Source organism: Furipterus horrens, unplaced genomic scaffold (genome assembly GCF_987537825.1).
Source record: "Furipterus horrens unplaced genomic scaffold, mFurHor1.1.pri manual_scaffold_3, whole genome shotgun sequence".
In the NCBI taxonomy this organism is placed as follows: Eukaryota; Metazoa; Chordata; class Mammalia; order Chiroptera; family Furipteridae; genus Furipterus; species Furipterus horrens.
In genome coordinates this window covers 9,674,482-9,701,176 of record NW_028327173.1, presented here as the reverse complement: position 1 = coordinate 9,701,176, position 26,695 = coordinate 9,674,482, and the positions used below count along the sequence as shown (strand labels likewise).

The following is a 26,695-nucleotide window of genomic DNA, read 5'->3' as shown; positions in this document are numbered from 1 at the left end:
TGAGGACAAGATTTTGACAAGTTTAAAACATATATTTAAAATACAATTTATAAAATGCTTAATCTGCCAACTCAGGAGCCCGCGGTACGGGGTGGGGTGGGCAGCTGCCCGCTAGACCAGCAGAGCAGGACTGCAGGGGTGCAACCCTCCCTCCCATGCCCTTCTGTTCAGACACCCAAGGGGCCCATGTGCACCCTTGGGATCACATGGCCAGAAAACAGGACCCCAGAGGTTTCCGGAGTCTCTGCTTACCAGGGAGGCTGGGGCAGCCCTACCGGCCCATCCCTGAGCAGAGCATCCCCAGATGGGACAGAGCAGGGTATGGCTGGGCTGGACAGGGCAGAGCGGGGCAGTGGGCTCTGGAAGGGGCTGATGGTAGCGGATAGGGTGTTGCCTCCTGCCTGCAGGTGGGGAGCACCCTGATTGAGTGGGCTGAGAAGGGTTGGTCACCAGGCCTGGACTCCCAGCTCCTTTGGTTATAGGCTGTCAAGAGAGTAGTGGCTCATGGGAAGCAGTTAGCTGGAAGGTCTGAGGCCTGGCTCCTGGGGTTAGGGAAGAGCTGGGGGTAGGGGACAGAACCATGAAGGCAGATAAAGGGGCAGCAGCCTCAAGTTTCTGCCCCCCGCCCTCCTGGGGTTTTCCAAGCCAAAGCCTGCAGCTTACTTTAAAAAAAGAAAAAGAAAAAAGCTAAAAAAAAAAAAAAAAAAGCACTTAAGGAAAGTTACAGACAGCTACAAAAAAAAAAAAAAAAAAAAAGGAAAAAAAGAAAAAAGAAACAAAAAACAAAAATCGCACGCACGCACGCACACACACAAAATCCAAACCGTTCTCCCATCTCCCCTCCCACCTCCCCCAACACAATAGTTTCCTGTTTTCATTTCTTTAAAAATGAAAAATGTTCCTGCTACCTCTCCATCTGGGAAGCCAAGGATCCGACTGCTAGTGGGTGGTGACAGGCACACAGCGGGCAGAGCCCCATCTTTGGCCAGAGGGAGGCGGGAGCACCAGTCCCTACTATATCCTCAATCCACAGACACCCATCAGCCAGGCTTCCCTCTGGCTCCATTAGGGGAGAGGGGTGGCAAGAACAGGTTGTCCCAATGGCTGGGCAATCAGCACTTGTGGCCTTTCTGCCTCGCCTACCTCTACCCTTCTCCAACCGAAAGGACAGTCTCACTTTGGGCCAGAAGCCACTATTACACGAGGGAAGGACACGACACTTAGAATGAGGAAACTTGGTCAGGGCAGTGGAACTGTAAGACAGCAGCCAACCTTCCCCCTTGCCCACTCCTGGGGGGTCGTCTCCCCGGTCTGTGGGCATAACTCAACACCCTGGAGGTTCTTACTGACTGAAGCTCTGTTCTAGCTCCGCTCACTATTTCCTGGCTTCACACAGCTAAAGGACTGCACTATGGAATAGCTGCTGATCCAACTGGCAGCTGGCCCTTCTCTCTAAGGGGAAGGTGTAGTGGGGCATGGCTTGCTGAGCCTGGCCTACACTCCCACAGGGCAAGGCCGAGAGCCAGGTGAACCAAAGGTGGAATGAGCCCCCAAAACCTAGTTTGCCACCTTGGACACTGAAAGCTTCCCTAATCACAAGAACGTCACACCAACCCCTCCAAACTCACCCACCGAGTGCGGAGGCTGCCTGGCTGGCTGAGGGGTAAGGCGCAGTGCAACGGAAGAGCCAGAGGAAGCCTGAGGGGAGCTGGATTGCACACACACAGCTGCTCTGGGCACCTCAAGGAACCAAAGCAAATCTCTAGGCTCCAGGGACAGAGAGGAGACTGCCTTCATTCCAGGCCCTCGCTCTGGAAAAAGGGTGAAGGGCAGCTGAGGTCTACTGGGAACCCGTCTGTCTTCTCCCAGACGTGTTCACAGTGGTCTGTCCCCAAGCTGGTGACTTCACCAAGGAAAGGTACTAGCTGTAGCTACCAAGCTGATGCCATCCAGAGATGGCTCTCCTCAGACACCTTCTGACCACATGAGGCAGGGAGCTGAGTCCTGGAGCCAGACTCTGCCGGGTTTCCCTGTGCTGACAGCAGAACCGTGAGCAAGCCTCGCATCCCCTACATCTGACCTTGGGAGTGTGGCCTCACTCCCTGCTCTCTTTTAGGAGTAGGAAGCCTGGCTGGTAGGGAACCACCCTGAGGGGAATGGGAAGGGAAAGTCTGTTCACTTTCCCTATCTCCCAAAATACTAGAGGTGGGGTTGGCACCCTCCCCAGGCTCTCTGAGCCTATAAACTAGCCCAGTCTCCAGGCAGGGCCATGATGCCCTGGGACTTAGCTGGGGGGAGGGAGGTATAGGCATGGGGTGTTCATCTGTCCTGGGGGCTACAGAGCCCTGCCCCTCTTCTGGGCGGCAGTAGGAATACAGAAGCTAAGCTCACCAAAAACCTACTGGTTAATGTTTCTAGTGAATTTCCCAGAAACGTTTTTAAGTAACACTACCAAACTACCCTTTCTTAATTAAAAATTCATTAAACTGCTAAAACCCCTCCCATGCACTTTTCTTGCAAATCAGGTACTTGTATAAACAAAAATAGGAAGGAAAAAAAGAAAGGATATTTTTCAAATGGAACTTGCTTTTAAGTGATGAAGACATGCACTTGGGGATGGGTGGACTGGAGTTCTCATTTGTTTTGAAATCCCAAATTAATGAGCATGATAAACTTATTGCTGGCACTGGCTTTACCCCAAGTGGCACCATCTCACTCTCTGCTCTTAAGCCCCCTAACTCCAACCCTTTCCCTTTCCATTGACTTGGGACAGCCCTTGTAGACATGCCAATCACAGTGGGAAGGGGTGGGGGGGGGGAGGTCACAGTGCATGGGGTTCAAGGTCACAGTGGGCGGAGCAAAGGGGATCACAGTGCAAGTAAATCAGGTCCTTCCCTCTGCTCAAGTCCAGCTGTCTGCCACGGGAATGCAACCTGTGGCGGACGACCCAAGAGGCGGTGACGGTGGCAGCGGTGGCATCCTTTCTTGCTCGCATTTATCTGCGCTGTTTGAAGCCTTGTGATCCATCAGGACCCAAAGGCTGTCTGATCACATTATTGGGCTGCCTGCTGTCTTCGGGTTGGGAGATCCTGGTTGGCCTGAAGGGAAGAAGATCAGAGGAAGGACTGAAAATGGATTTAAAAGAGGTCCCCAAATCTTAAAACTGACCACCCCTGGAGCAAGGGCAGAAGTCATAGTGGCTATCAGCCAACTCTGGCTCCCTGAGCCTGCTCCTCTGGCCAGCAGACTCGGCACCTCCACGCTGGGAAGCTCCTGCAGGGGATGGGTGGGCCATGTCCACTCAGCACTCTTCCCCCCGGGGAGGCTCACCACCATTCCTCTGAAGGCAGGGGCCATGGACAGGGCATCCTCCAGAGAGCTGGATTCCTAACCCAGAGCTCAGTAGCGACCCAGCAACCACCATTGCTGCCCTCCTGCTTCTCCCCAAAATATGCAGTTAATGGTTGACTCAAATTACTATGGGAGACTAAAGGAAATGGACTTTTTCTACTCTGCCAAGTGAACACTTACAAGGAGTGATAATAGAAGCCTAACAAAATAATGAAGGGATAAAAAGAAGGCACATAGATTAGTTCAAGTGCCAGAATATCAGGCCCCAAGGAGACCTCTCAAAGTTAGAAAGAAGCCGTTTGAACAAATACTGCTTTAGCGGGGGGTGATGAACTTAAAATACAACCTCTAGGACTGCAGAGAAGACATACCAGGAATAAAAGAGAACTCAGAAACACATCGCAGTGGGCTATTATAGGAACCAGAAGACAACATCTAAGCACTGCACTGGGCACCTTCCATGGAGCCAGGCAGGGTTCCCAGAACCCTACACTCATTTAATTGCACAACAAGTTGATGAGACACGTACTATCATCATCCCGTTTTTCAGATTAGTCTGTGAAGGCACAGAGAGGTTACGCAGTTGAAGTCAGTGGCAGAGGTGGGCTCCAACTCCATGTGACTCTAAGTCCACGCCTTAACCTCTGTGCCCCTCTGCCCCCTGGTGTCTGCAGAGGCAGCGTGCTAGCCTGGGAGCCGGTGCAGCACAATGGATCGGCCCAGCAGGCCGGTGGTTCCCGCCCTGAGTGGGCCTGCTTCTCACTATGCGGCCAGGCTACTGTCCTCCTCCTCCCTCTCCTCGGGGCGGCCTGCTCGGGTGGTCGACAGTCAGCCCTGGCAGCTACACTCACCTGTCGAGGATGGGCTTCTCCTGCTCCTCCTCGGGGCTGGCACTGCCCAGGATTCGCTTGCGGGCTTCTGCGTACTCTGCCTCCCGCTGTGCTAGGGACTTGACGGGGAGGGCGGGCCTGCTGGTGGAGTTGGGACTGCTGACCACTCCGTTGCTGGTGGGCCTCTTGAGGATGCGGATCTGTGGGGGGGGCCCCGTGGGAAGGCTATCGTCCTGAATCACAATGGGCACTTTGGGAGGAGATTTGGATTTCCTGCTGACAAAGAGCAAACACAGCTTCACAAATCCGACCCTTGACTGAGGAGACCCCCTCCATGTCCCACACCTAGCCCTCATCACGTTCCCCTCCTCCCCCACCTCCTTCTATTCACCACTCTGGTCTCTGACGAGACAGCAGCATTCTCACTCCGCAAGAAGGGTTTCTCAAAAGAGCACCCTTGCACAAGCCCGCACAGTCCGCAGGCCTGCTCCTCAGACCTGGCCCCAGGCAAAGCGGGCCGGAACACCATCCGATTTTCTGGGACTTCTATCCCCATGTTCATCACGGTTCCGTCAACCACTACTGGCCCCTGCGGCAAAACATTTCACGTCCAGAATCCAATGACTTCCATTAGAATCCCAGCTTCCCTACACAGATCAGAGTGTTAACAGGCTAGTAAAGTGGGGAGCCCCTCAGCTTGGGGGTCAGAGTGTTTCCTCCCAGCAAAGTCTTCCACCACGTGTGCTCACACCAAACTCTCCCGAAGAGCCCGCTCCGCCATCCCTGCTTGGCGCCAAGACGGATTTACCAAATGCCTCAGCCTTCTGTTGAGTGACCTGTGCCTCCCTGAGACAGGCTACACCGAACAGCTGGGTCACCTCTTCAGAAGGGCTCCTGAGCCCTGGCTGGTCCGGCTCTGTGAACTGAGCACCAGCCTGCGAACCGAAAGGTCACTGGTTTGATTCCCGGTCAGGGCACAGGCCTGGGTTGTGGTCAGGCCCCCAGCTGGGGGCATGTGAGAGACAACCACACATCGATGTTTCTCTCCTTCTCTTTCTTCCTCCCTTCCCCTCTCTAAAAATAAATACACCTTAAAAAAATTTTTTTTTTTAAAAGAAGAGCTTCTGAGCAGAGACACCTCCCTCACCAGGGCTCTCTGGTGTGCTGGACACGGCGGGGTTGGGGTGAAGGATGACCCTGGAAACAGTGCTTGGCAGTGCTCAAAGGAGAAGCACTGTCCAAGGCTTGGTGGGTGTGCACATCGGAGGTGGAAAACAACATCGGAAGGAAAAGACACAAAAGCCACAGGAGAAAAGGGATCCAAGCAGGAATGACCACCCCTCAAACAGTCACAAAGACCCTCCCAGAGCAGTCAATGCTTCTCTTCAGAACCAAACAGCTCACAGGGGGCTGTTTTCACAGCCTTGGTCGTCAGGGGCAGGGTAGGGACTAGAGGGACTCAGCTGCTGCCAGGGGAACCAGAACAAGTCCTGGGCGGGGCAGGAGTGGCATGGCAAGGGGACTGTAACCAGGTGCCAGCGTAGTTGCTGAGACGAGCAGACAAGGAGCCAGCAATCTGGTCAGAGAGGAAGGGAGCAAGGAAAGCTAGCGGGCAGGTGGGACACCCCAGAGTTCCCTGGGGAATGTCTGGGTAGCCCATTAGGCAAGTCCAGAGAGGCCCCCCTCTTCCTCCCTGTCACTTGTTCCTGTGGGAAGCTGACAGGTTACTTAAGCCCAAAGACAGACTACTGAAGTCAACTTTGGAAACCCACTTCCTCTGCTTTGTGCGTGGGGAATGAAGCTATCCTTCAAGGTCTAAGAATTTCTGGGAATCTTTTCTTCCAGGGTATCCCCATAATGCCCTAAGCCACCAAGTCACGGAAGACCCAGAGACATCATCTGTCCAACCTCTTAATGTCACAGAGAAAGAAACTGATGTCCAGACTGAAAAACAACTTGTCCCAAACATCAGAGCAGTGGGGACCAGAGCCAGGCCTAAAACCCAAGTCTTCTGGCTTGTCACCTCCCCACTTTCCATCAAACCACCTCACACAGGGTGCCCACTGAGGTAGGAGGGCAGGTGCAACACTCCAGCCTCACTCCCAAAACCTCAAGCCACCATGTCCTTGGGGAAGGAGCCTGGCCTTCTAACCCTAACAACCAGCTCTCAAACGGCAGAGGGCAGGAGCCCTCAGACCAAACAGCAGCCTTACCTCTCCTTTTGTGTGATCTTCAGTTTTTTATCCAACCGTCTGTCTATTTCCTAGAGGAAAAAAATGTATATAAAAAAAGGAAAAAAATCTCTCTCAAATAAAAACTTACGTCTTTATTTTCAGAGCTAAGGGCAGTGTCCTCTCTGGCCAGGGACATGACTGTGTCCTTTGAGATCATGGATGTGGACCTCCCTTTACTAAACTCTGGGGTTTGGGGACCTGACTCCCTGTGGGTTCATCTCCCTCCGCCCCCACAGCCGCGGTGACAGTTCTAGACCCTCCTCATTCAGATGGGTTCCTTGCATGGCCTCCAGCTAAGTCTCCTGGCCTCCCAGCTGTCCTTCACAGAGCCACTCAAATCCCCTTTCTAAACGCCAAGTCTGATTGCGTCACTTCCCACTTAAAATGCTCCAACTACTTGCTCGAGACGTTTGAGCTCCTAAATAAGCACGCCTCACCCATGCCGTCCTTCATCTTCAGTTCCTGTTTTCACCACAGCAAACTGAGTTCTTGCTAACCCCCCGAGCCCAGGGTGCTGGCCCAACTGCCTGCAGCGTCCTTCCTCTCCCTTGCAAACTCCCATTTGTATCCTGCAAAACCCAGCTGCCTGGCCACCTCTCCTCTGCGAGGTCCTCTCTGATGCCATGTAGTTAATCACCTGCTCCTCAGAGATAAGCGCTCTCTTTTATATTCCTTCCTGACCACATGTATAGCATTTTATAACTTTTTTTATTGTTACGGATTTGAACTCTCTGTAATTATCGCCTAGCAAAAGGCTTAGAACAAAACAGAAGCCTAAAGTCTATGGAGGCGAATGCAGTCCCAGGCCTCAGGCCCTCAGCACCAGGAACTCCATGAAGCCTCCGCACAATCATGCCCCAGCCCATACACTAGACGGGGAAGCTGAAGAAAGAACACAGACCACACGTCCAGGTTTCCTGCTGTCCCACTGCTTTTTCTTACAAAATGTTCCACTCAACCATCTTCAGTTGAGGGCAAGACCATTCAGATACTGGAGATGGGAGAAACTGTATGCAAAATTATGTATTTCTCTGGAGAGAAGACCTGTAAAGGTGCTTCTCAACCAGGGTTCATTTTGCCGTCCAGGGGACATCTGGCAATGTCTGGCGGCATTTCTGGTTGTCACTACTGGAAGGGAGGCACTACTGGCATCTAGTGGGCAGAGCCAGGGATGCTGTTAAAATCCCACAATACAGAGAACAGCTCCCACACCAAAGGGTTATCTGGGCCCGGTCCTGGCCACGTAGCTCAGGTGGTTAGAGCGTCGTCCCCAAGTGCCAACGTTGTCGGCTCCTTCCCCAGTCAGGGCACATACAAGAATCAACGAATGATGCATAAATAAGTGGACCGGCAACTAGATGTCTGTCTGTCTGTCTCTCTCCCTCCCTCCCTCTCTCCAAAATCAGCAAATTAAAGGGAAAAAATTAAAAAGAATTATCTGGTCCCAAATGCCAGTAATGCTGAGGTTGAGAAACTCTGACTTATAAGATACTAAGATTTTCAAGAGTTTATTACTTGCCAAATGTTAAGCATCACTGACTTAATACAAAGTCATTGAAAGCCAGTTTTCACAGATGTTCTATATGTCCTGAAAATGACTGTATTCTACAGTTACAGGTACGATTCAAGCTGGTTAACTATATTGTTCAAATCTTCTAAGTTCTTAGTAATTTGTTTGATCTATTGACTATGGGAAGGCTCAAGAATTACTCTTTCTAGTAAATTAAACAGTTTATGATTATGAAGTGATCCTTAAAACCTACTGTTCAATATTAACAAAGCTGTGCCACGTTTCTTTGGTTAGTGTTCCCTGGAACACATGCTTCTCTATCTTTACTTTTTATCTTCCCATTGCCCTACTTTTGTCTCCTATGAACAATATGAACCTAGACTTAATCCAGTCTGACCTGATACTCATTCTGATTGGTGCTGAGTTACGTTTAAAGTATTTTGTTTTAGGAAAGACCCAAAATATATGTAGGCAAGCACAACAGACTATTCTGAGGGCACCACGAACTCTCTGGCTAGGAAATCTCTAGAATGAAAACCTCTCACTCGAACTACGTGTAACACAAGTTGGCGCCCAACGACTGGTTAAGGACAGAATGGTAAACAGGCCCGAAAAGTTAGGAATGCCCTGGATGTTCTCTAGAACTGACACTCAAAGAAAATCTATGCCCCTGGCATAGTCTGTCAGAACTATAATTCTCCCGCTTTTTCTTTAAAGTAATACCAGTGTCATTGCCAGAGTTAATGCTATGCGTCAGAATAATGTCCATTACCTCGTAAGGGCTTTTCAAGGCTTTCCACAAATAACTTATGGTTTTAAAGTTCCACAATGTATCATCCTGCTCCAATCTAAAAACGAGACTGCCACCCTGACCAGCGTGGCTCAGTTAGCTGAGCGTCGGCCTGCAAAGCCAAAGGTTGTGGGTTCAAACCCTGGTTGGGAGGCAATATTTCTTTCCCTCTCTTTCTCCCCCCCCCAAAAATAAAATTGTTTTAAAAATAAATAAATAATGAAGATGAGCCTGCCTAGTCACGTTCCTCCACCATTAATGCAAAGTTTACCTACCATCTGTGGCATTTAGATACCTTCAAACAGGGTCAACACCAAATGCCCCTACAGCCCAGGCAAGCAACCCAGCTCCATACGCAGGGAGCACGGCAGGGAGGTGAGGGGGCTACAAAGGCACCAAGGAGCCCTTGCCGTGATATTTCAGGAGAAACCTAATTCAAGATTGCTGTGGGAAAGCTCTACGTTTTTAAACTTTATTACATGAGCTCTTGCTTTCACATCACTTGAGGGCCTAATACATTAGCTGATTTTTAAAAACTGGTAAACGATACATTACGGGCCTGGCCAGTGCAGCTCAGCTGGCTGGAGTGCTGTCCCATACACTAAAAGGCTGGGGGCACGATTCCTGGTCGGCACACACCAAGGTTGCAGGTTTGATCCCTGGGAGGAGCACATATGGGAGGCAACCAAACGGTGCCCCCCCCCTTCCTCTCTAAAATAAAAAACCTATTAAAAAATTTTAAAAATATATACATTAGCTGAATTTGAGAGATCTCATTCAAGTTTCCTCTCAGCAGAACAAACTGCTTCCTTCTTTCTCCAGGGCCTTAGGGACGATAGGGGATCTGCCTTGGCCCAGGAAGTGGAGCCTAAGTGAAGAAAAGCCTTTCCAAAGGGCATATGAACTGTGTCTCAGTAAATGTGCCTCTGTCCCCAAGCTAGGACATGACCAACATACTTGGCATGTAATATAAAACTTATGGCTTTAAAAATAATGCTCTGGACAGGTAGGTCAGTTGGTTAGAGCGTCGCCTGGATATGCCAAGGTTGCAGGTTTGATCTCTGGTCAGGGCACGTACAAGAACCAGCCAATGACTGCATCAATAAATGGGACAACAAACTGATGTCTCTCTCTCTCTCTCTCTCTTAAATCAATAAATAAAAAACAATTTTTATTTTAAAAATAAAAATAACACCCCATGTCAATCCAATGCTTTATGGCTATCACACACTTTCCCAAACACTCATTTTCTGCTCACACCAACCCCGTTTGGTGGGCAAAGTGGCTTTCAGTCCTGTCAGATGAGGGTAATTGGACTCAGGGAGGTGAAGGAACTTGGCCAAGGTCACAAACTAGTGCATCACAGAGGCAGCCCTAGAACTAAGGTCTTTGGAAGCCCTACCCCATGCTGCTGCATACTTACAACTGCTCAACCACCGGAAATGCTGGTAAAGCCACTGACCTTCTCGTCCTCATCTCCCCTGAATTCCGCATTGCCCCCCTGCACTCCAAGAACTAACACTCCCCTCAAACTCCGTCACATCAGGCAGGACAGCTTATCAGAGCTGAGGAGGAATGCTTCCATCAGATTAGAGAGGGGGATAGAAACCCAACAGCTGCGGTGGAAAGCTGATCCCGGCCGTCTGCAGATGGCCACTGGACACCAGCGTGCTCAGAGCCGTCCGCGCAGGAGAGGGAGTGCTCTGCCAGCAGCTGGAGAGGGCCCTGCATCTTGCTCTGGAGTCTATCCAGGTATCATGAGTCAGTCCATTCTCTACTTGGACAAGGCCTTGCAATCAATCTGCTCTCAGACGTGTGCTCTGAAGACCTGGACCAAGATGAAACTTTCCTACAGGGCACACTATAAGGAGAACATCCCTCTCCTCCAGAGGAGCAACAGTCCAATGGAATTAAAGTCCTCAGTGTTTTGTGAGGAAGCATCTAGATGTGGGCCCCAACCAGGAATTGTATCACCTAAGGTCACCTTCCCTTTTTACAAGGACGCACAGAGCCCCAGCCCAAGGTCAAGGCTCTTCCTGTGTTAGAAGCCTAACTTCCATGGCTAGTGAAAGAAACCCATAAGCTCATCACTCTTTGACTCTGCTCTGAGTGAGGGTCATAGGGCACAAGCACCAGAGGTCAGGTGCTCCAGTTTGATTTCTATGGCTTCTCTGAGGAAGGCTATTTCCTTTTTGCTAGGCAGCAGACTCCCGAAGATGACGCTCTGTGCACTAGTAAGTGGGGTGGCCTCCTTGCTTTGGGTAAAAAACCCTAAACAGATCTGTTGTTACCAAACACAGGTATCACTTGCCCTGTTGGGCCACACTTCCACAAAAACGAGGTACACACTTCTCAATCTGAGAGAACAGGTGAAACCAGAAGGAAAGAGCAGAGGCAGCATGTCATGAAGAACCACAGTAGTGAGCAAGGTGATTCTGGGCGTGACTGGTCCCTTGCGGGAGGTAAAGGAGAGGCCACGGCCACAAGGTGAATGAAATGAGACATTGTCGACTGCGAATTCAACTCCTCTGAGGAAGAACACACAGCTCCACTGGCTGCTGATGCCCTTACCCTGCACGTATGATGCTTGTGTGAGACTCTGGCAGAAGGCTGGGGGATGGAAGCACCCGAGGGGAAGGGCAGGGGAGGGCACACCTCAGGCAGCCTAATTTGTAACACAGTCACAATCTTCAAAAAAGAACAGAGGGTAGGAATGTATGAGCAAGGGCAGGCAGATTACAATGACAGGGGTCATTCATTCCTGTAACAGCAAGAGATGAATAAGGAAAGGAGGCGAGAAGGGGAGAGGCTAGGAAAGGCAAAGGAGGGACGTAAACAGGCCTTGGTGCAAAGCACAGCAAGTACAGCACCATCACAGTCGCCCTGTCCAGACCTGAATGTCCAACAGATTTTATCAGTTCACTCAGGGGTGGTGAAGCCCTGGGGAACAGATTCAAATCAGCCAAACTCACATGAGACAGCGTGAACCAGCCCAAATCTGCACCTGTAACACTATGGTGGCGGGAGAGGGTGTTGCCGGCATCCCAGGGCCTCCCCGCTGGTGCAGAAGGCGCAAAATGTCCTGCTCCATCGCTGCAACCCTCTCTCTGGTAACCAGAACCCTCTGGTCACCAATGCAACTTACAAACTTCTAAGAATCCAAGTCCTCTTGTAGTAAGTAGATGTCTAAGAGGCACCCTTGGTTCCCAGCTGAGTTAGAAAATACCCTCTTTTTATCAGAAACAGTTACTTTGTAATTCTTCTCAGATAATTTGCCCCTATTTTGTAAGTTTGCATTTCAGAAGATGACATTTTCTGGTGCCCCCTCAAACTCAAGGAATAGTGAAGGTCTTGTGCTCTCTGCGAATCACTATGTCCACAGGTTCATCTGGCTTTGTCCAGCTGTCCCAAATTGGGGAACACATGTCTACAGACACCAGGTGGGGGATCTGAAGAAGAGACAGAAGCCCTGACAGTAGAGCCAGAGCCTGACAGGTCCTGATGAACACAATGCCACCATTCTAGAAAAAAGCAGGGAAGATCCTGTGAAGCAGCAGCAGAAAGTGGGAATAACTTCGAACACGGTCTGGCCCTGGACTCCACCACAGCAGGCAGTGCCCGTGCTGGTCCCAATCGCTTTAAGTCTCGGGAAGGACATCAGTGCCCATACCCCTGGGGTCTCCTAGGAGAGCCATCTCCCCAGGAAGGCGCCTGTGTCTCCTATACCAAGCATCTGGATCAGATTCGGCTTCTCCCGTGAGGGCCCCGATTGCACTTGAGAATAAAGCAAAAGAATTCATAGAACCAGCAAAATTTTGTCTAAAACTGTCAGACAGAAAGGTCTCTGTACCTTTAAAGTGCAACTGCTATTTTCAAGTGCAGATGTGCAACACACAGAGACTTGTTCAAACAGCTTTCATATTGATTAGTTCTGTGTTTCATCTCCGCCTTGGTGTGGCAGTGTCCTGCCGGGTAGGGCTGGCCATCTCCAGTGCTCCCGCTTACTCTACCTCCCCTGGCTAACTCCAGAGAGGGAAGCACCCAAAGTCATATCGCCCCACGTCTGATTCTACAGTGATGCTTCAAGATCACAGTCAGGTTCAAAGAATTAACTCAACTCCTGAGCAAACATGATTGGGTAAGTCAAAAGTAGAATTCATAGGCTGAGAGACAAGAAGTTCTATGGGGGCACATCTAGGTCATGAATTCATCAGTTGTTTTTTTATGAGTCATAACAGAGACTCAGGTTAAGTCTGTTTGAAGGTTCCATTCCCCACAAAACATTCTTCCTTCCTCTGTTACTCCCACAACAAGGAAAAACATTCCTCTTTAATTATAACCTGTAGGGTACAGGTTATAGTTCTAAAATTCCCTCTCTAAGGCAGTCTACACTTTGTTAATGTATGTCAAAGGCCATTTTCCTTTTGCTTCACCGTGACCAAAAAAGTTAAGAGACAAGCATTTATGGAAAACCTACTATGAAGTGGAATTGCTAGATCGATGCTAGAAACCCACAGGCGAGTAAGGCAACCCTTGCAGATAAGGAAACAGATAAAGGAATCACAGTTGCTGTATTAGTTGCATGAAGTGTTTCGGACAGAAAAATGGAGGGAGCTATCCTGCTATGACAAGTCAGGGAAAGCTACAGGGACTTGAAGGACAAGAATGTCAAGGAGAAAAGAAAGGGGCAAAAAAAAAAAAAAATGTTGGGGAGAAAGAAGATGAAAACATGAGTAGAAGGAAAGGAGAAGGGAAAAAAGAAAAGGGACTCAAAATAAGATACTTTCTAAACTAAGAGATTCAAATCTAGAAAGGTACCCTGCAGTGAACCCATCTCTTTTAACCTAGGTCTGGAAAACCACCTGAGACTACTTAAGCTGCTGTCAGCACTGATCTTTACTAGCTGGTAGCGACATTACTCAAACAGCTGCTGCAGAACATTCTTTTTAATTCCTATGGCCAGCAAGATACAAATTTGAAGAAATCCGAGGCACCAGAAAATCATGATGGGCTTTGGGGTGGTATGCTTTCTTTTCCAAGTTTACTACAGCTTTCAGGATCTCTCTGTGCCTGCCCTGGAAGAGGAAATCCTTTGGGTGCATTCTCCAGCTCTGCCACCATGTACAGTGGCAACGGCATATGGAGCTGGTAAGCACCTGACAGGTGACCAGTCCAAACTGAGATGTGCTGTACGCGCCAAATGCACAGATTCCCCTGACTTGGTACAAAAGAATGTAAGAAAGTTCATTAACTTATTTTCAATATTGATTACATGTTGACATGCGATTTTGGATATACTGGGTTAAATTTAAAATATTAAAAGTAGCAGCGTTTGGGGACGGGGTGAAAAGAGTGAAGGGATTTAGAAGTACAAACTGATTAATTACGAAACAGTAGTGTGCATATAAAGTACAGCACAGGGAATCAGTCAATAATATTCTAATGACTATGTATGGGGCCAGGTGGATAGCAGCCTTATTGGAGGGAATCACTTCATACATTATATAAATATCTAGCCACAATGCTGTACACCTGAAACTATTAGAAAGCCATATTGAATGTCACTGTAATTTTTTAAAAATTTTAAGTTAAAATTAATTTCACCTGTTTCTTTATACTTTTTAAACATGGCTTCTAGAAATTTTTAAATTAAATCTATGGTTCACATGGCGCTTCTGCTGAATAACACTGCTTTAGATCTAACCATAGGTTAAATAAACGAGATTTATAGAAATATATATGCTGTGCATTTAACCTTTTAGTAACCAGTGACTGAGCACCTTAAGGACCCAAGGGCATGTTGTTTATTGATGTGAAAAACCTACTCTGATAGTCCTATTGGTCATGTTGGCCTAACAGCAGCTAGCCAACCAACGAAAGCAACAAGCTAGTGCCCAGGGTTTGGCTCAGGACCTACATTCACCACCTCACGTCAATCCAGCTCTCTGAGCCCCATCATCCCACTGAAACCGTTCTTTGTCAAGGTCGTCAATGACCTCACTGCTGCCAAATTCAACGGTAAATTCCAAATCTTCATTTCACCCAATCTCTCGGCACCATCCAGCATTGCTCCATGCTCCTCCCTTAAGGCAGTTCTTTACTTGGCCTCCCAGACACCACTCTGCTGGTCTCCTTCTACCGCCCTGGTCGTTCCTTCTCACACTCCATATTTGACTTCTTGGATGACAGGATAGGCTCCCTTCCCTCTCCGGACCCCGTGAAGTGGAGAGTTCGCATCCCTTCTCTTCTGTAGCTATGCTTACTGAGTGATCTCACCCAGTTCTACAGCTTTATAAACACTGATATACAACTGCCAACTCAACAGCCCCCACTGGATTTCAAAAAGTACCTCAACCTATCCTGTCCCAAACCAAACGCTTGATTTCACCATTCAACCAAGCCTGCTCCTCCCACATTCCCTCTCCCACCCCATCTCAGCAGTTCCAGTCTTCCAGGAGCTCAGTCCGAGGCCTCTGGAGTACATCATCTCCGATGCCTCTTTCACACCCCACACCAGCAGATCTTGTTGGTTCTGCTTTCAAAATATATGCTGAATTTTCTCAATACTTTCTGCTGCTGTGACCACCCTACTCCAAATGGCGAACAGCCCTTGAATGGGCAGTTATAACAGCATCCTATCACTCTCTGTGCTTCCACTCTTGCCCCAACAGTTTACTTTATACCTAACAACCAGAATGATTCTTTTAAAACCAAGTTAGCAGACTTCTGGCCAAGATGGAGGCATAGGTAGACACACTTCACCACCTACCAGAAGCATAAAAAGAAATAAAACTACCTCAAAACTAAAAACCAGAACTACCAGAAAATTGAACTGCATGGAAGTTCATCAAACAAAGGTATAAAGAAGCAATATTCATCCAGACAGGTAGGAGGGGCAGAAAGGATGCAGTGTGGTGGCAGCAAGGCAGTTACTGGCCAGCAGAAAGAGCAGACACATACTATAAAACTTGGGGACACCTGGAGAGTGATCCCAGACCCAGACCAGACTGTGCAGCTTCGGTTCCAGTGCTGGGGAAAATAAAGCCTCAATGCTTCTGTGAAAATCAGTGGGGGCTGTGGTGGAGGAAGAAACTGCCAGTCTGTCAGTGGAGTCTATTTGTTTAGAGGGCCCCCACAGTCCTAGAATGTCTGCAAACCCACCCACTCTGGGAACCACAACCAGGGCAACAGCTAGAGGGGTGCCAGTCCCATTTGGGAAGTGGGAGAAGTGCCTTGTAAAGGGGCAGGTGCTGAGCAAGTGGCACTGTTCCCTCTCAGACCCCTCCCACACACACAGTGCCACAACGTGGTGAAAGAGGTCACCCTGTACTGAGGAATACCTAAGGCTCCACCCCTTACAATGTAACAGGCGCAACAGCTCTACCTAAGACACAGGCAAACACAGGAGACTTGTCAAGTTGAGGAGACAGAGAAGTATGGCCCAAAAGAGGGAGCAGATCAAAGTTCAAGTGGGAGAACTAAGCAACAAGGAGAGACATAACCTAACACACAGAATTCAAAACAATGGTGATAAAGATGCTTACAGACTTGACAAATATGCTTAAATATGACAAATGCATAAGGGAAGAAGTGAAGGCTATGCTAAGTGAAAAGAAGGAAAATCCACACAAAACCAATGGTGAAGGGAAGGAAGGCAGGCTTCAAATCAACAATTTGGAACATAAGGAAGAAATAAACAGTCAACCAGTACAGAATGAGGAAACAAGAACTGAAAAAAACAAGGAGAGGCTTAAGAACCTCTGGGACCACTTTATTTATTTATTTTAAAGAGTTTATTTATTTTTAGAGAGAGGAGAAGAGAGGGAGAAAGAGATGAAGAAAAACATCAATGTGTGGTTGCCTCTTGCATGCCCCCAACCGGAGACCTGGCCTGCAACCCAGGCATGTGACCTTACTGGGAATCGAACCGGTGACCCTTTGGTTCGCAGGCCAGCGCTCAACCCACTGAACCACACCAGCCAGGGCCCTCAGGGACAACTATAAACATGCAAACATCCAAATCATAGGGATGCCAGAAGGAGAAGAGGAAGACAAAGAAATTGAAAACTTATATAAAAAAATAATAAAGGAAAACATCCCTAATTTGGCAAAGGAAACAGACATACAAGTCCAGGAAGCACAGAGTCCCAAACAAGCTAGACCCAAAGAGGACCACACCAAGACACATCATAATTAAAATGCCAAAGGTGAAAGATAAAGAGAGAATCTTAAAAGCAACAAGAGAAAAGAAGAGAGTTATTTACAAAGGAGTTCCCATAAGGCTGTCAGCTGATTTCTCAAAAGAAACTTTGCAGACAAGAAGGGACTGGCAAGAAGTATTCAAAGTGATGAAAAGCAAGGACCTACAAAACAAGATTACTGTATCCATCAAAGCTATCATTTGGAATGGAAGGGCAGATGAAGTGCTTCCCAGACAAGGTAAAGCTAAAGGAGCTCATCATCACCAAACCATTATTACGTGAAATGTTAAAGGGACTTATTAAAGGAAAAGAAGATCAAAACTATGAACATTAAAATGACAACAAACTCACAACTATCAAGACCTGAATCTAAAAAATAAAAACAAAAACAAAGTAAGCAAACAATTAGAATAGGAACAGAATCATAGGTATGGGGATCATTTGGAGGGTTATCAGCTGGGAGGGGGAAGGGGGAGAAATGGGGAAATGGTGCAGGGATTAAGAAGCACAGTTCGTAGGTACAAAATAGACAGAGGGATATTAAGAATAGTATAAAAAAGGGAGAAGACCAAGAACTTACATGCATGACCCCTGGACATGAACTAAAAGGAGTGGGACTGCCGGTAGGAAGGGGGATACTGGGCAGAGGGGAAAAAACTGGAACAACTGGAACAGCACAATCAATAAAATACTTAAAAAAATAAAATAAAAACCAAGTTAGCTTCTGCTTAACACCCTTACTCGTCGGCTTCCCATTTCAAAGTGACATCCACCACAGTCTACTAGCCTCTACTGGATCTGGCTCCCTGCTAACCCTGACCTCATCTCCTACCACTTTCCCCTTCACTCATTCCCATTACACTGGCCCCCATTGCTCCTCAGACAAAGCAAGCATGCTCCAGCCCCAGGGCCTTTGCACTGCTTAGTTCCCTCTGCCTGGAATGCATTTCCACCAGCTTCTACACAGCTTGCTCTCTCACTTCCTTCAGGTCTCTCTGCCTGCCTTCACTTGAGAGGCCTTCTCAGACCAATTTTTTCCTACAAAATGGTACCCCTGCCAGTCATTTTCTGTACCCTCAAACTGTTTTACTTTTCTCCACTGTGTGTGTAGAAAACATTACTGTTTACTGTCCATCTTTCTTCACTAGGAAGTAATGTTTGTGGAACCAGAATATAAACAGGGTCTATCTGGGTCTGAAATCAGAGGCACTAACAACATACTCAAAACAAGAGTGAAGGTTGCCTATGGCCCTTCTCAGCAGCGGTGGGGCAGCAGCATTCTCCGGGTGCCGAGTCCTCCCCTCACCACCACTGATCCTCAGCACAGCCCATGAGATGCACAGCAGCCTTGCAGTACGCTCCAGGGTTAAGTGACTTGCCTAAAGCCACTCATCTGGTAAACCACAGAACTGAACCCTCAACCTCAAAAGGAGCAAGCAAAAAGATTCAGGAGAGGGTGTGATGGGTGGCCACGGGAACTAATAAGGTGGGACAAAGGCTGTTAAGTAACGCCAACCTGCCCACACCCCAGGCCAAGGTTCCGAAGGAAGGGCTACAGCAGCAGACCACGACTGAGGCGAAACCTAAAGTCAAGATCTTAAATCTATGAAGAAGTGCCCACAAGAACAGACCTAGCAATTTAGATGCCTCCCAGGCTGGAGGGCCTCCGAAACTCAGTAACTGCGATCAGAGAATGTCTTGTTCTGTTCTGAGTGCCTCTTCAAAGGGTCCCCATGGGGGAGGATATCCACACAGCCCTTTCCCTTACGGAAGTGGAGCCGGCAGGGGACGGGAGTAATGGTGGTGAGACCTACCCTTAGAATAAAATAGGGGTAAAATCTAATGGGGTCCCCTTTCTACACGTTTATTTCTGCTCTTTCCCTTTTGGTTGTCACACAACACTAAGGAATACAACTCTAAAAGGAAACAGTTGATATTAGTCCTCAGCAGAGCAGGAATGAGACCCTCAGCCGGTCTTAGGAACTTCGCACCTTAACTGGACAGAGGGCACACTGCCAGCGGCTGGACAGCAGGGAACAATGTCCCTCACACTCCGGGCAACATCTGCAATATCTGCCTTTGAATGACACTTTATTTAACTCAACACCAGGCAAGGCAGAGTAATCCAATTTTACAAATGAGAAAATGAAACAGAGAGAAAGGTAGGCAGTCATCTGTCCAAAAATCAGACCTGACACTTGAACCCTGAGCCTGGTCTTCTGACTTCAATGGCCATGGATAAAGTGGATTATTGACTAGCAGAGGTGACTGACCCTTTCTTACTACTACCTTTTACATAATGAAGACAAAGGCTGCCCCGTCCAAGGAAAGGGGCATACAGGCTTTGGGGAATGAAACAAAGTCACTGATCCCCTTCCCCACTCCCAGGTATTATTCAAACACCCAAGGGCAAGTCATTAGTCATAGAAGGCACTCAGCAGGGGCAGCACACAATGACTCCAGGGCCAAACCAATAAAGTAAATGACTAAAGCCGGCAGGACAGAACCCAGCAGGTAACAGATAGTAGCATGGGGGGCTGCACAGGAGAGCAACCAGACCCAAGTAAAGGATTCAATATTTTAAAAAGCTGGCCGGGTGACTCAGTTGGTTGGAGCGTCATCCCGTACACCAAAAGGTTGCGGGTTTGATTCCTGGTCCGGGCACATACCTATGTTGAGGGTTCAGTCCCTGGTCAGGTCAGGGCATAGCACATAAGCAAGGCAACCAATTGATTTTTCTCTCTCTCCCGTTCTCTCTCTAAAATCAGTGAACATATCCTCAGCTGAATTCCCAAGGGCTGCCAGTCTGCAACTACAGATACAGAAATCCTAAGACAGCAGAGTTGTTACATCTTCTCAAGAGATCTGAGCAAAAATTATTTTTATTATCTCCTTCCACTGGCCAGATGTTATTTTCCAACTATGATCAAGATTTCAACCAGCATCTCACATGCAGTCACAAAGGTATAAAGAAGCAATACTCATCCAGACTGGTGGGAGGGGCAGAGAGGAGCAATGTGGCAGCAGCAAGGGGCCAGCCAGCAGAAAAAGCAGTCACACATAAAACTCGGGAGGGACACCTGGGGAGCAATCCCAGCCCCAGATGATCCCTATTCTTAGTATTACCACTGAGAGCAGCATTGATCTTTTGGCTCTCAAGTTCAAGTTTCTCAAGAGAGACAAAATTTATCATCTCATCATCTAGGCCACCATAGCAGGGGGTGAATCCCAGGAGAAAGAAATAACAATACTTCAAAGGAACTAGAAACTAAACACACTAAAACATTTAACTAATTAGCTGCTGAGAAGCAAAGGTAAACAAACTGTCCAAAAAGATCCCCAAAAGTGAAGCCAACAGCCAGGGCTGGAATGCATCATCATGTGATTTCCTCTCCCGGACACCAGGGATAATAGAATAGCATCTACACTCCATTAGGCCACTGAGACTAAACAGGATAATGAATGTGAAAATGCACTCTACCTGCCTACAGTGAGCCCTCAAGATGCTACCTGTGGGGTGTGGGAGCTTGCAGGCTTCTGGGCCCTGTCCATTCACCAGCAAGATGGGCAACTAGGTAGCAGAAGCAAATGACAGCAGGAGGGTCACAAATGCTTTTACAAGCCAAGGAGGCCAAAGCATGAGGGATGGGAACATGGCTCTCTGGGCCAATGAAGAGTGGGGACAGTCCTAACCCTTCCAGACTCGAGTCCCAACTGCCCTGTACAGCTCGTCTAAGCATCACGCCCCTGAAGAATGCAATTTCAACTGCACGTGTTTATTTTTCCTTTTAGAAAAGAATGACTTATTTCTGTGTTCATTTTATAAGGGAAGCAGTTTTGGGTGTGGGGAGGGGATCCCCTCCTGTGAGGGACTTTTTGGAACTGTCCTACCCCCAGGGATTAAAATTCTTTATCTACATACAGACAGACCCCCTGTTGGGATCTGTTGCTAACTGTGGTAATTAGCAATATTTGTGGTTGTTGGTTTTAACCTTTATCTTCCCATTAACATCCTGCACAGAACTTGATGTTAAAGGCAAGCATGCCTGGCAGAGGCTGGCAGAGTCAAAAACACTTGGGAGGAAAAATCTCTATGGTTACTACTTTAAAGAATTTTTTCATTTCATTCTGTATTTTGGCCACAGATATATAAGTAGCTAAATTCGATCTTCTCCTAGGAAACCAACAAGTCAGTAGTTGTCCTGACAGGAAAATTTTTCTATTCCTGTGGGAAGAGCGTGCAGGAAAGAATACACTACACCTTGTGAAGGCTAGCTACCTGATACAGCCAGAAACTAACTTTGGTGGTGGGGGGCGGGGGGGGGACACCACAACAGAGAAGTGGAAAATGAAAATACAGAGCTGGCCAAAGACTGTGTTGGACTCATCAGACCTAAACAACAGTGCCTTTTCTCTTGCAGGGTTTTATCAAAAGTTTTAAAACAACACCCCAAGTTTTTTCCTGCTATAAAAGTAAAAGCAAGCAGGCCCGTGACAGCCGATTTCCAGCCCCAGCAACCAAGGCAGCCTCGTGAACAGTCGGGGGCATGCTGGGAGCAGGTCCCCACCCCCATGCAGCCTCAGTGAAAAGAGCTGAGAAGTTACTACTGAAAAGCTCATTATCCTCCTTTCTTTGAAACCACAGTAGAACAGATCTTCCAGAGTCCAGGGACAGAGTGCTTAGCACAAATCATGACTAAAGTGGCCAGCTGCTTTACAGAATGCCCCCTCCCAGGACTTCGCAGTCCCTAGGCCTCAATCTTCCCAAAAGGACCAGGAAGAGCTTAGAAATGGCTCCTTCAGGCATGGCACACCTGGATTTGTTCTTTCCGATATCACGAATCTGAAATGTCTTCTTTACTATAAAGACAGACATAACTAAATCAGTACCAGGCAGCCCTGAAAGAACTGTTATTTGCCCTCTACCCACAGCCACGCCACTGTACACATTCCATAAGGACAGCAGTGACAGGCAGTGCTGAAGACTCCTAAGATGTGTTTAAGATGAAGGACACAAATTTAAAGTTTGAATCAATAGTAACTCAATTTTATATTTTCATGCTTCAGGGAGAACGGCCTCTACCCTAAAGAAAGAGAAATAGATCCAAGTTCTTACCTCTTAAATTAAAATCTAGCCCTGGCTGGTGTGGCTCAGTGGATTGAGCGCTGGCCTGCAAACTGAAGGGTTGACATTTCGATTCCCAGTTGGGGCATATGCCTGGGTCGTGGGCCAGGTCCCCGTGTGGGGGCTGTGTGAGAGGCAACCAATCAATGTATATCTCGCACATAGACGTTTCTCTCCCTCTCTTTCTCCCTCCCTTCTCCTTTCTCTAAAAATAAATAAAATCTTTAAAAAAATTAATCATTTCTCTTTTTAAAAAATCTAACTATATCACTACTCTGCTTAAAAAAAAAAAAAAAAAAAAAAAAGCCCTTCAAAGCTCTCCTCTGCTTTCAGGAAGAAGTCCAAGCTCCCCAGAACCAAGAACAAGGAGGCCCTTCCCAATCTGGCCCCTGCATACCTCTCTGGCCTCATCTCTTTCCACTCAGCCCTGCCAACCCCCTACCCTCCAGCCAGAAGGAAATACTGTAGCTCTCCCAATGCCGGGCTCTTTCCTCTCACCGCCTCCTTGCCTGTATGGGCACTGGCCCTACACTCTACCTGCCCCTCCCAAACTTACCACTGCTTAATTCAGCTGGTCCTTTGAATCTTAATTTAGGCATCACCTTTTCTACAAGACTGTCTCTGATCCCCGCCATGGTACCCCATCTATGCCTCTTCCAAGAAAGTGCTGCCTCAGCTGCCTGACTCCTCCACTGGACTGTTCCCAGTGCCTGGCACACAGTAGATATTCAGTGTTTACTGACACCCTGCTACAGGCTTACACACCACCCATAATCGCTGATGGGATAATGACTGGCTCAATGAAGGCAGAAAGTAAATTTGAATTCTTAGTCCAAAAGACTGGTCAACCTTTAACTTACTTAAGATGCATTACCTTCCAACTGCTACATGACTTGCCCTTGTGAAAAAGAATAAAAAGCAACTTTTGAGATGCAAGGAAATTAGATGTTGCCAATGCTTTATAATAACTATCCAATTTCTTTTAAGTACCATCTGCCTTCCCCTAGGCCGGGTCAGCTCATTACCAACAATGTGGACTAGGAAAAACAAGTGAGTATAAAGCTTCAAATCATCAGAAACTGAGCAAACTGTTGATACAATTTTGGGGGAGAGCACAAAAATGTCTTCCAATTACAAAATGCTCTATTTGTCCCTTGAGATGAGCTTAAGATGAAGGACACAAATTTTAAGTTTGACTCAACAGTAACTCAATTTTATACTTTCATTTCTCCCAAAGGCAATATTATTTTTAAAGAAGCATTTCCTTGGTGAAACGTAAGTTATATTTCTTGAATTGTCCTTTGATTGGGAAGTAAATCCTTGGGAGGGAACAGGTAAAAGGATAATTTTATATTAAATAAGCGTTCACCATACTAAAAGCAAAAAGCTGCCTATTTACAGACTCCTTGAAGTGTTTCTCAAAGTCAGTCTTCCCAGAGTGACACAATAGGACTGTACTGAGTATTCTGAAAATATATACAGGAAACAATGACCTCAGATGTACCGACAAATAAAGAGAAATTTTAGCATCATGTCAAATTTATTTTTGTGGAAGACAAGGGTCACCAAAAACCTCTACTTCTAAGGGTTAGAACTGCCTCCGATTAAGTAAAGTTTGAATGTCCACTTTAAGGATTAGTCAACCACAAAAATAAATAAAAAAGAATTAGTCAACAATCCCCATTTGCTAGTCCTCTTGCCACTCAGGTTTGGGTTTCTGGTTTGTTTTGCTTGTTTGTGTTGCAAGGGGGCGGTAACTTAATGCTCATTACCATAGTATATCAGTTGGCAGCAGGATAATCTGAAGCTAAGATTTAAACATGCAACTGGCTACATGTGAAAGACATGTACCGTCAGCTCCCCTCCCAGTGTTATGGACATAGTGCTTCGTCCCATCTCCCTTCCTTCAAAAGTGCACATTTACAAGATCCTTTCGAATTTTGCAAAGGCAATCAAATTCAAGAGAGCCTTCAAATATAAGCCTGAGGTAAACATATTAAAAATGACAGTTAATGCCCAACTCCCAAGTCTTCCACAGGTCCCCAGGAAAGGGAGGCAGCAAAATGCTAAAGAAACCAGCTTTGGAGTCAGACAGGCTTGAGGTCAAATCCCAGTGTCTCCACTCGTTATCTGTGTGACCCTGAACAAGACAGGTCACGCCCTAAACTCAGGTTCCTTGTTTATAAAAGGAGGATAATGACTCTACAGATATTTCAATGCTTCAATTAAATAAAAGATAATATAAGGGACCTTGCATTTTGGCAGTTACTGCTCATTAGGTCAATGTTGCAAGGTCTGGGTTCCATTCCTGTACCTAGAACTTTTAAAGGTTTTTACTAAAGTAAAGTATAGTAGAAAGAATACTAGACAAGCAGCAGAAGGACCTAAATTAAACCTAACATCTCTGGGCTTTATTTAGCTGTAAAATGCAGTACTGGGCTAGCTGATCTCTGAGCAACTTACCCATTCTGAAACACTAACGTAAGCCCCAATTTCTGAACCCTACACTCATTTCTGTTTTCCATTTTCTTACTTCTTTAATGAGAAATTCATGTCCCTTAGAAATAGGTGAGAAGAACAAAGAAAGGCTAAGACGCTCATGAAATTTATCATTTGAGTCACATTCAAAATGTGGGCCAAGCTTTCTTGCAGAGGGCGGGCACAAGGGGTGTCTGAGTGATTCACTCCGATGAATGGTAGGCAACAGACGCCTCTACCGGAAATTTCGCATTCTCCGGCACAAAGTCACTGCTCAGCACCCAGCAGATGCTCAAAAATGTTTGTTGATTGAATAAATATCCACGTGACACCTGTTGCTCCCTATAAAATCTTTCGATTACCCTCCTTACTCAAGACAAAACCCAAGAAAGATGGTCGGCACGTAAGACCTGTACTAAATACCGTCTGAACGAATTAATTCTTCAAATTCTCAATCATGCTAAGTGGAAAAACAAACACCGTAAGAGAAATGATGAACCACCAGAAAAAAACAAACAAACTTGGAAACCAAGTTTCAACATTCCCGTAGAGATACACCCACTGCTGCGAGAGTCGATTTCTCGGCCTCTTCCAGAGCGGCCAGGCTCCCTGAAAGGCGCTTGGGGAAGAAAACCCAGCTCCTGTTCCACCCTTGCACGCCCGGCTCTCCACGCCCTGCTCCCAACAATTACACCTTTAAGGTAGGCAGATGTCACTCGAGCCAGCACCGAACAGACACAAACACGGGGAGGCCAAAAAGACATCTTCCCACCTTCACAAAGGTCACTACTGAAACCACACACTCTGAAAAGTCCAAATTAATTACGGACCTAATAGACTTGACTGTTCCCGGCTTGGGACAAACTATTTTCCGACAGTTTCTGGAGGCAACTAAGAACTCCAAAAGCAAGTCGGACGGTCCATTTCCCCTTCCTCTCCCTGGAACGCGCTGCTTTCTACTGTATATCGCAGCCCTCCCCTCGCGACCCCGGCGAGCACACTCTGAGACCCTCCCTCCGGCCTCAGATTGTGGGGTGGGTCCTCGGGGAGAAGGGCTGCCCACTGGGCTTACGGTGTTTCTGGCGGGGTCCCCGAGAGACCCGCCTGCAACGGGCTCTCAGAGTAATACTGAAAGAGAAAAAATCCCCAAACTCGCCCACCGTGGCGGACGGCGCAAGCGGTGGGGAGTTTTAGTAGAGTGAGTTTTGAGGGGTCCAAAGACAACTGCTTTCCTTCCCGGCCTGCTCCGGAGCTCGGCATGCCGCCCCAGTCCGCGCATTAACCCGCACCCCGCCCCCCCCCCGTAAGACACACACGGTGTGTCGCTCCTCGGGCGGGAGGGCCCGGAAAAGAAGGGTCAATGCGGCCCGGGGCGAGCGAGCGGGCGCGGGGGCCAGGAAAAGAGGCTTTGGGTGACGGGTGGGGCGTCCCGGGTGACGCGCAGTCCGGGGGGATGGAAGGGGGCGCATCGAGCTAAGGTGGAAGGAGAAATGGAACGGGGCCCCTTTAAGAGGCCTTCGCAGCGCTCAGAGAGCGGGGGACTCTCCACCACCCCCTGCCCGGCGTGCGGGACCCTTCCTTGGGGATAACCATATTCAGACCCGCTCCTTGGAGACTTCCCTCACGCCAGGTCCCGCCCGGCCCTGCCCCAGGGCGGCGGCTCCTCCTTACCCCGCTGTCTGCCGCCTCCTCCCAGCTCTCAGCGACCTCCTCATCTTCCATCTTACTCGCCGCTTTCCCTCCTCCCCCAACCCCCTCCCCGCGCCTGCGCCCTGATACGCGCCTCCGTCGCTGGAGCCAGCGCGCAAGGCTTTACTCAATGGACCCCGCCCCCTGTCAAGCCCGGAAAAGGCGCCACACCAGGGCCCAAGTTTGCTGAGGAAGCCATCTTGGAAGAGGGCAGAGAAATTAGAATGTTGCCATTTTTCTTAAGGGCAACGTGTTAAACTGAATGGGAGTCCACGGGAATTGCTGTCTTGATTACGGTAAGTGTGGTCTTTGGAACCATCTTTCCTAAGGGCAAGCAATTACTGAAAAAAAAGAAAAGAAAAAAAAGAAAAGTTTGTGAGTCGTAGTTTTCAGAAAGTGCAAAACTGTCTTTTTATTTCAACATTCTGGGAACATTTTTATACCGCAACAAAGAATGAAAAATATTTGCTGATTAATAAAACATTTT

The 26,695-nt window shown here is 47.8% G+C and overlaps 1 protein-coding gene across 2 annotated transcripts; it reads right to left on the bottom strand.

Annotated features, from left to right (window-relative positions):
- Positions 1-2,703: 2,703 nt before the first annotated feature.
- On the bottom strand, positions 2,704-26,263 carry SZRD1 (SUZ RNA binding domain containing 1). 2 transcript variants are annotated; one of them, XM_090268678.1, is made up of 4 exons: positions 26,191-26,263; positions 6,395-6,444; positions 4,203-4,457; positions 2,704-3,098 (listed from the first exon to the last, which is right to left on the bottom strand). In XM_090268678.1, exons 1-4 carry the CDS (start codon positions 26,239-26,241, stop codon positions 2,996-2,998), a joined length of 459 nt encoding a protein of 152 aa, XP_090124804.1. In that variant the 5' UTR covers positions 26,242-26,263; the 3' UTR covers positions 2,704-2,995. The 2 variants fall into 2 exon arrangements, with proteins under 2 accessions (XP_090124804.1, XP_090124805.1); XM_090268679.1 differs by having other exon boundaries at positions 4,203-4,454.
- Positions 26,264-26,695: the final 432 nt, after the last annotated feature.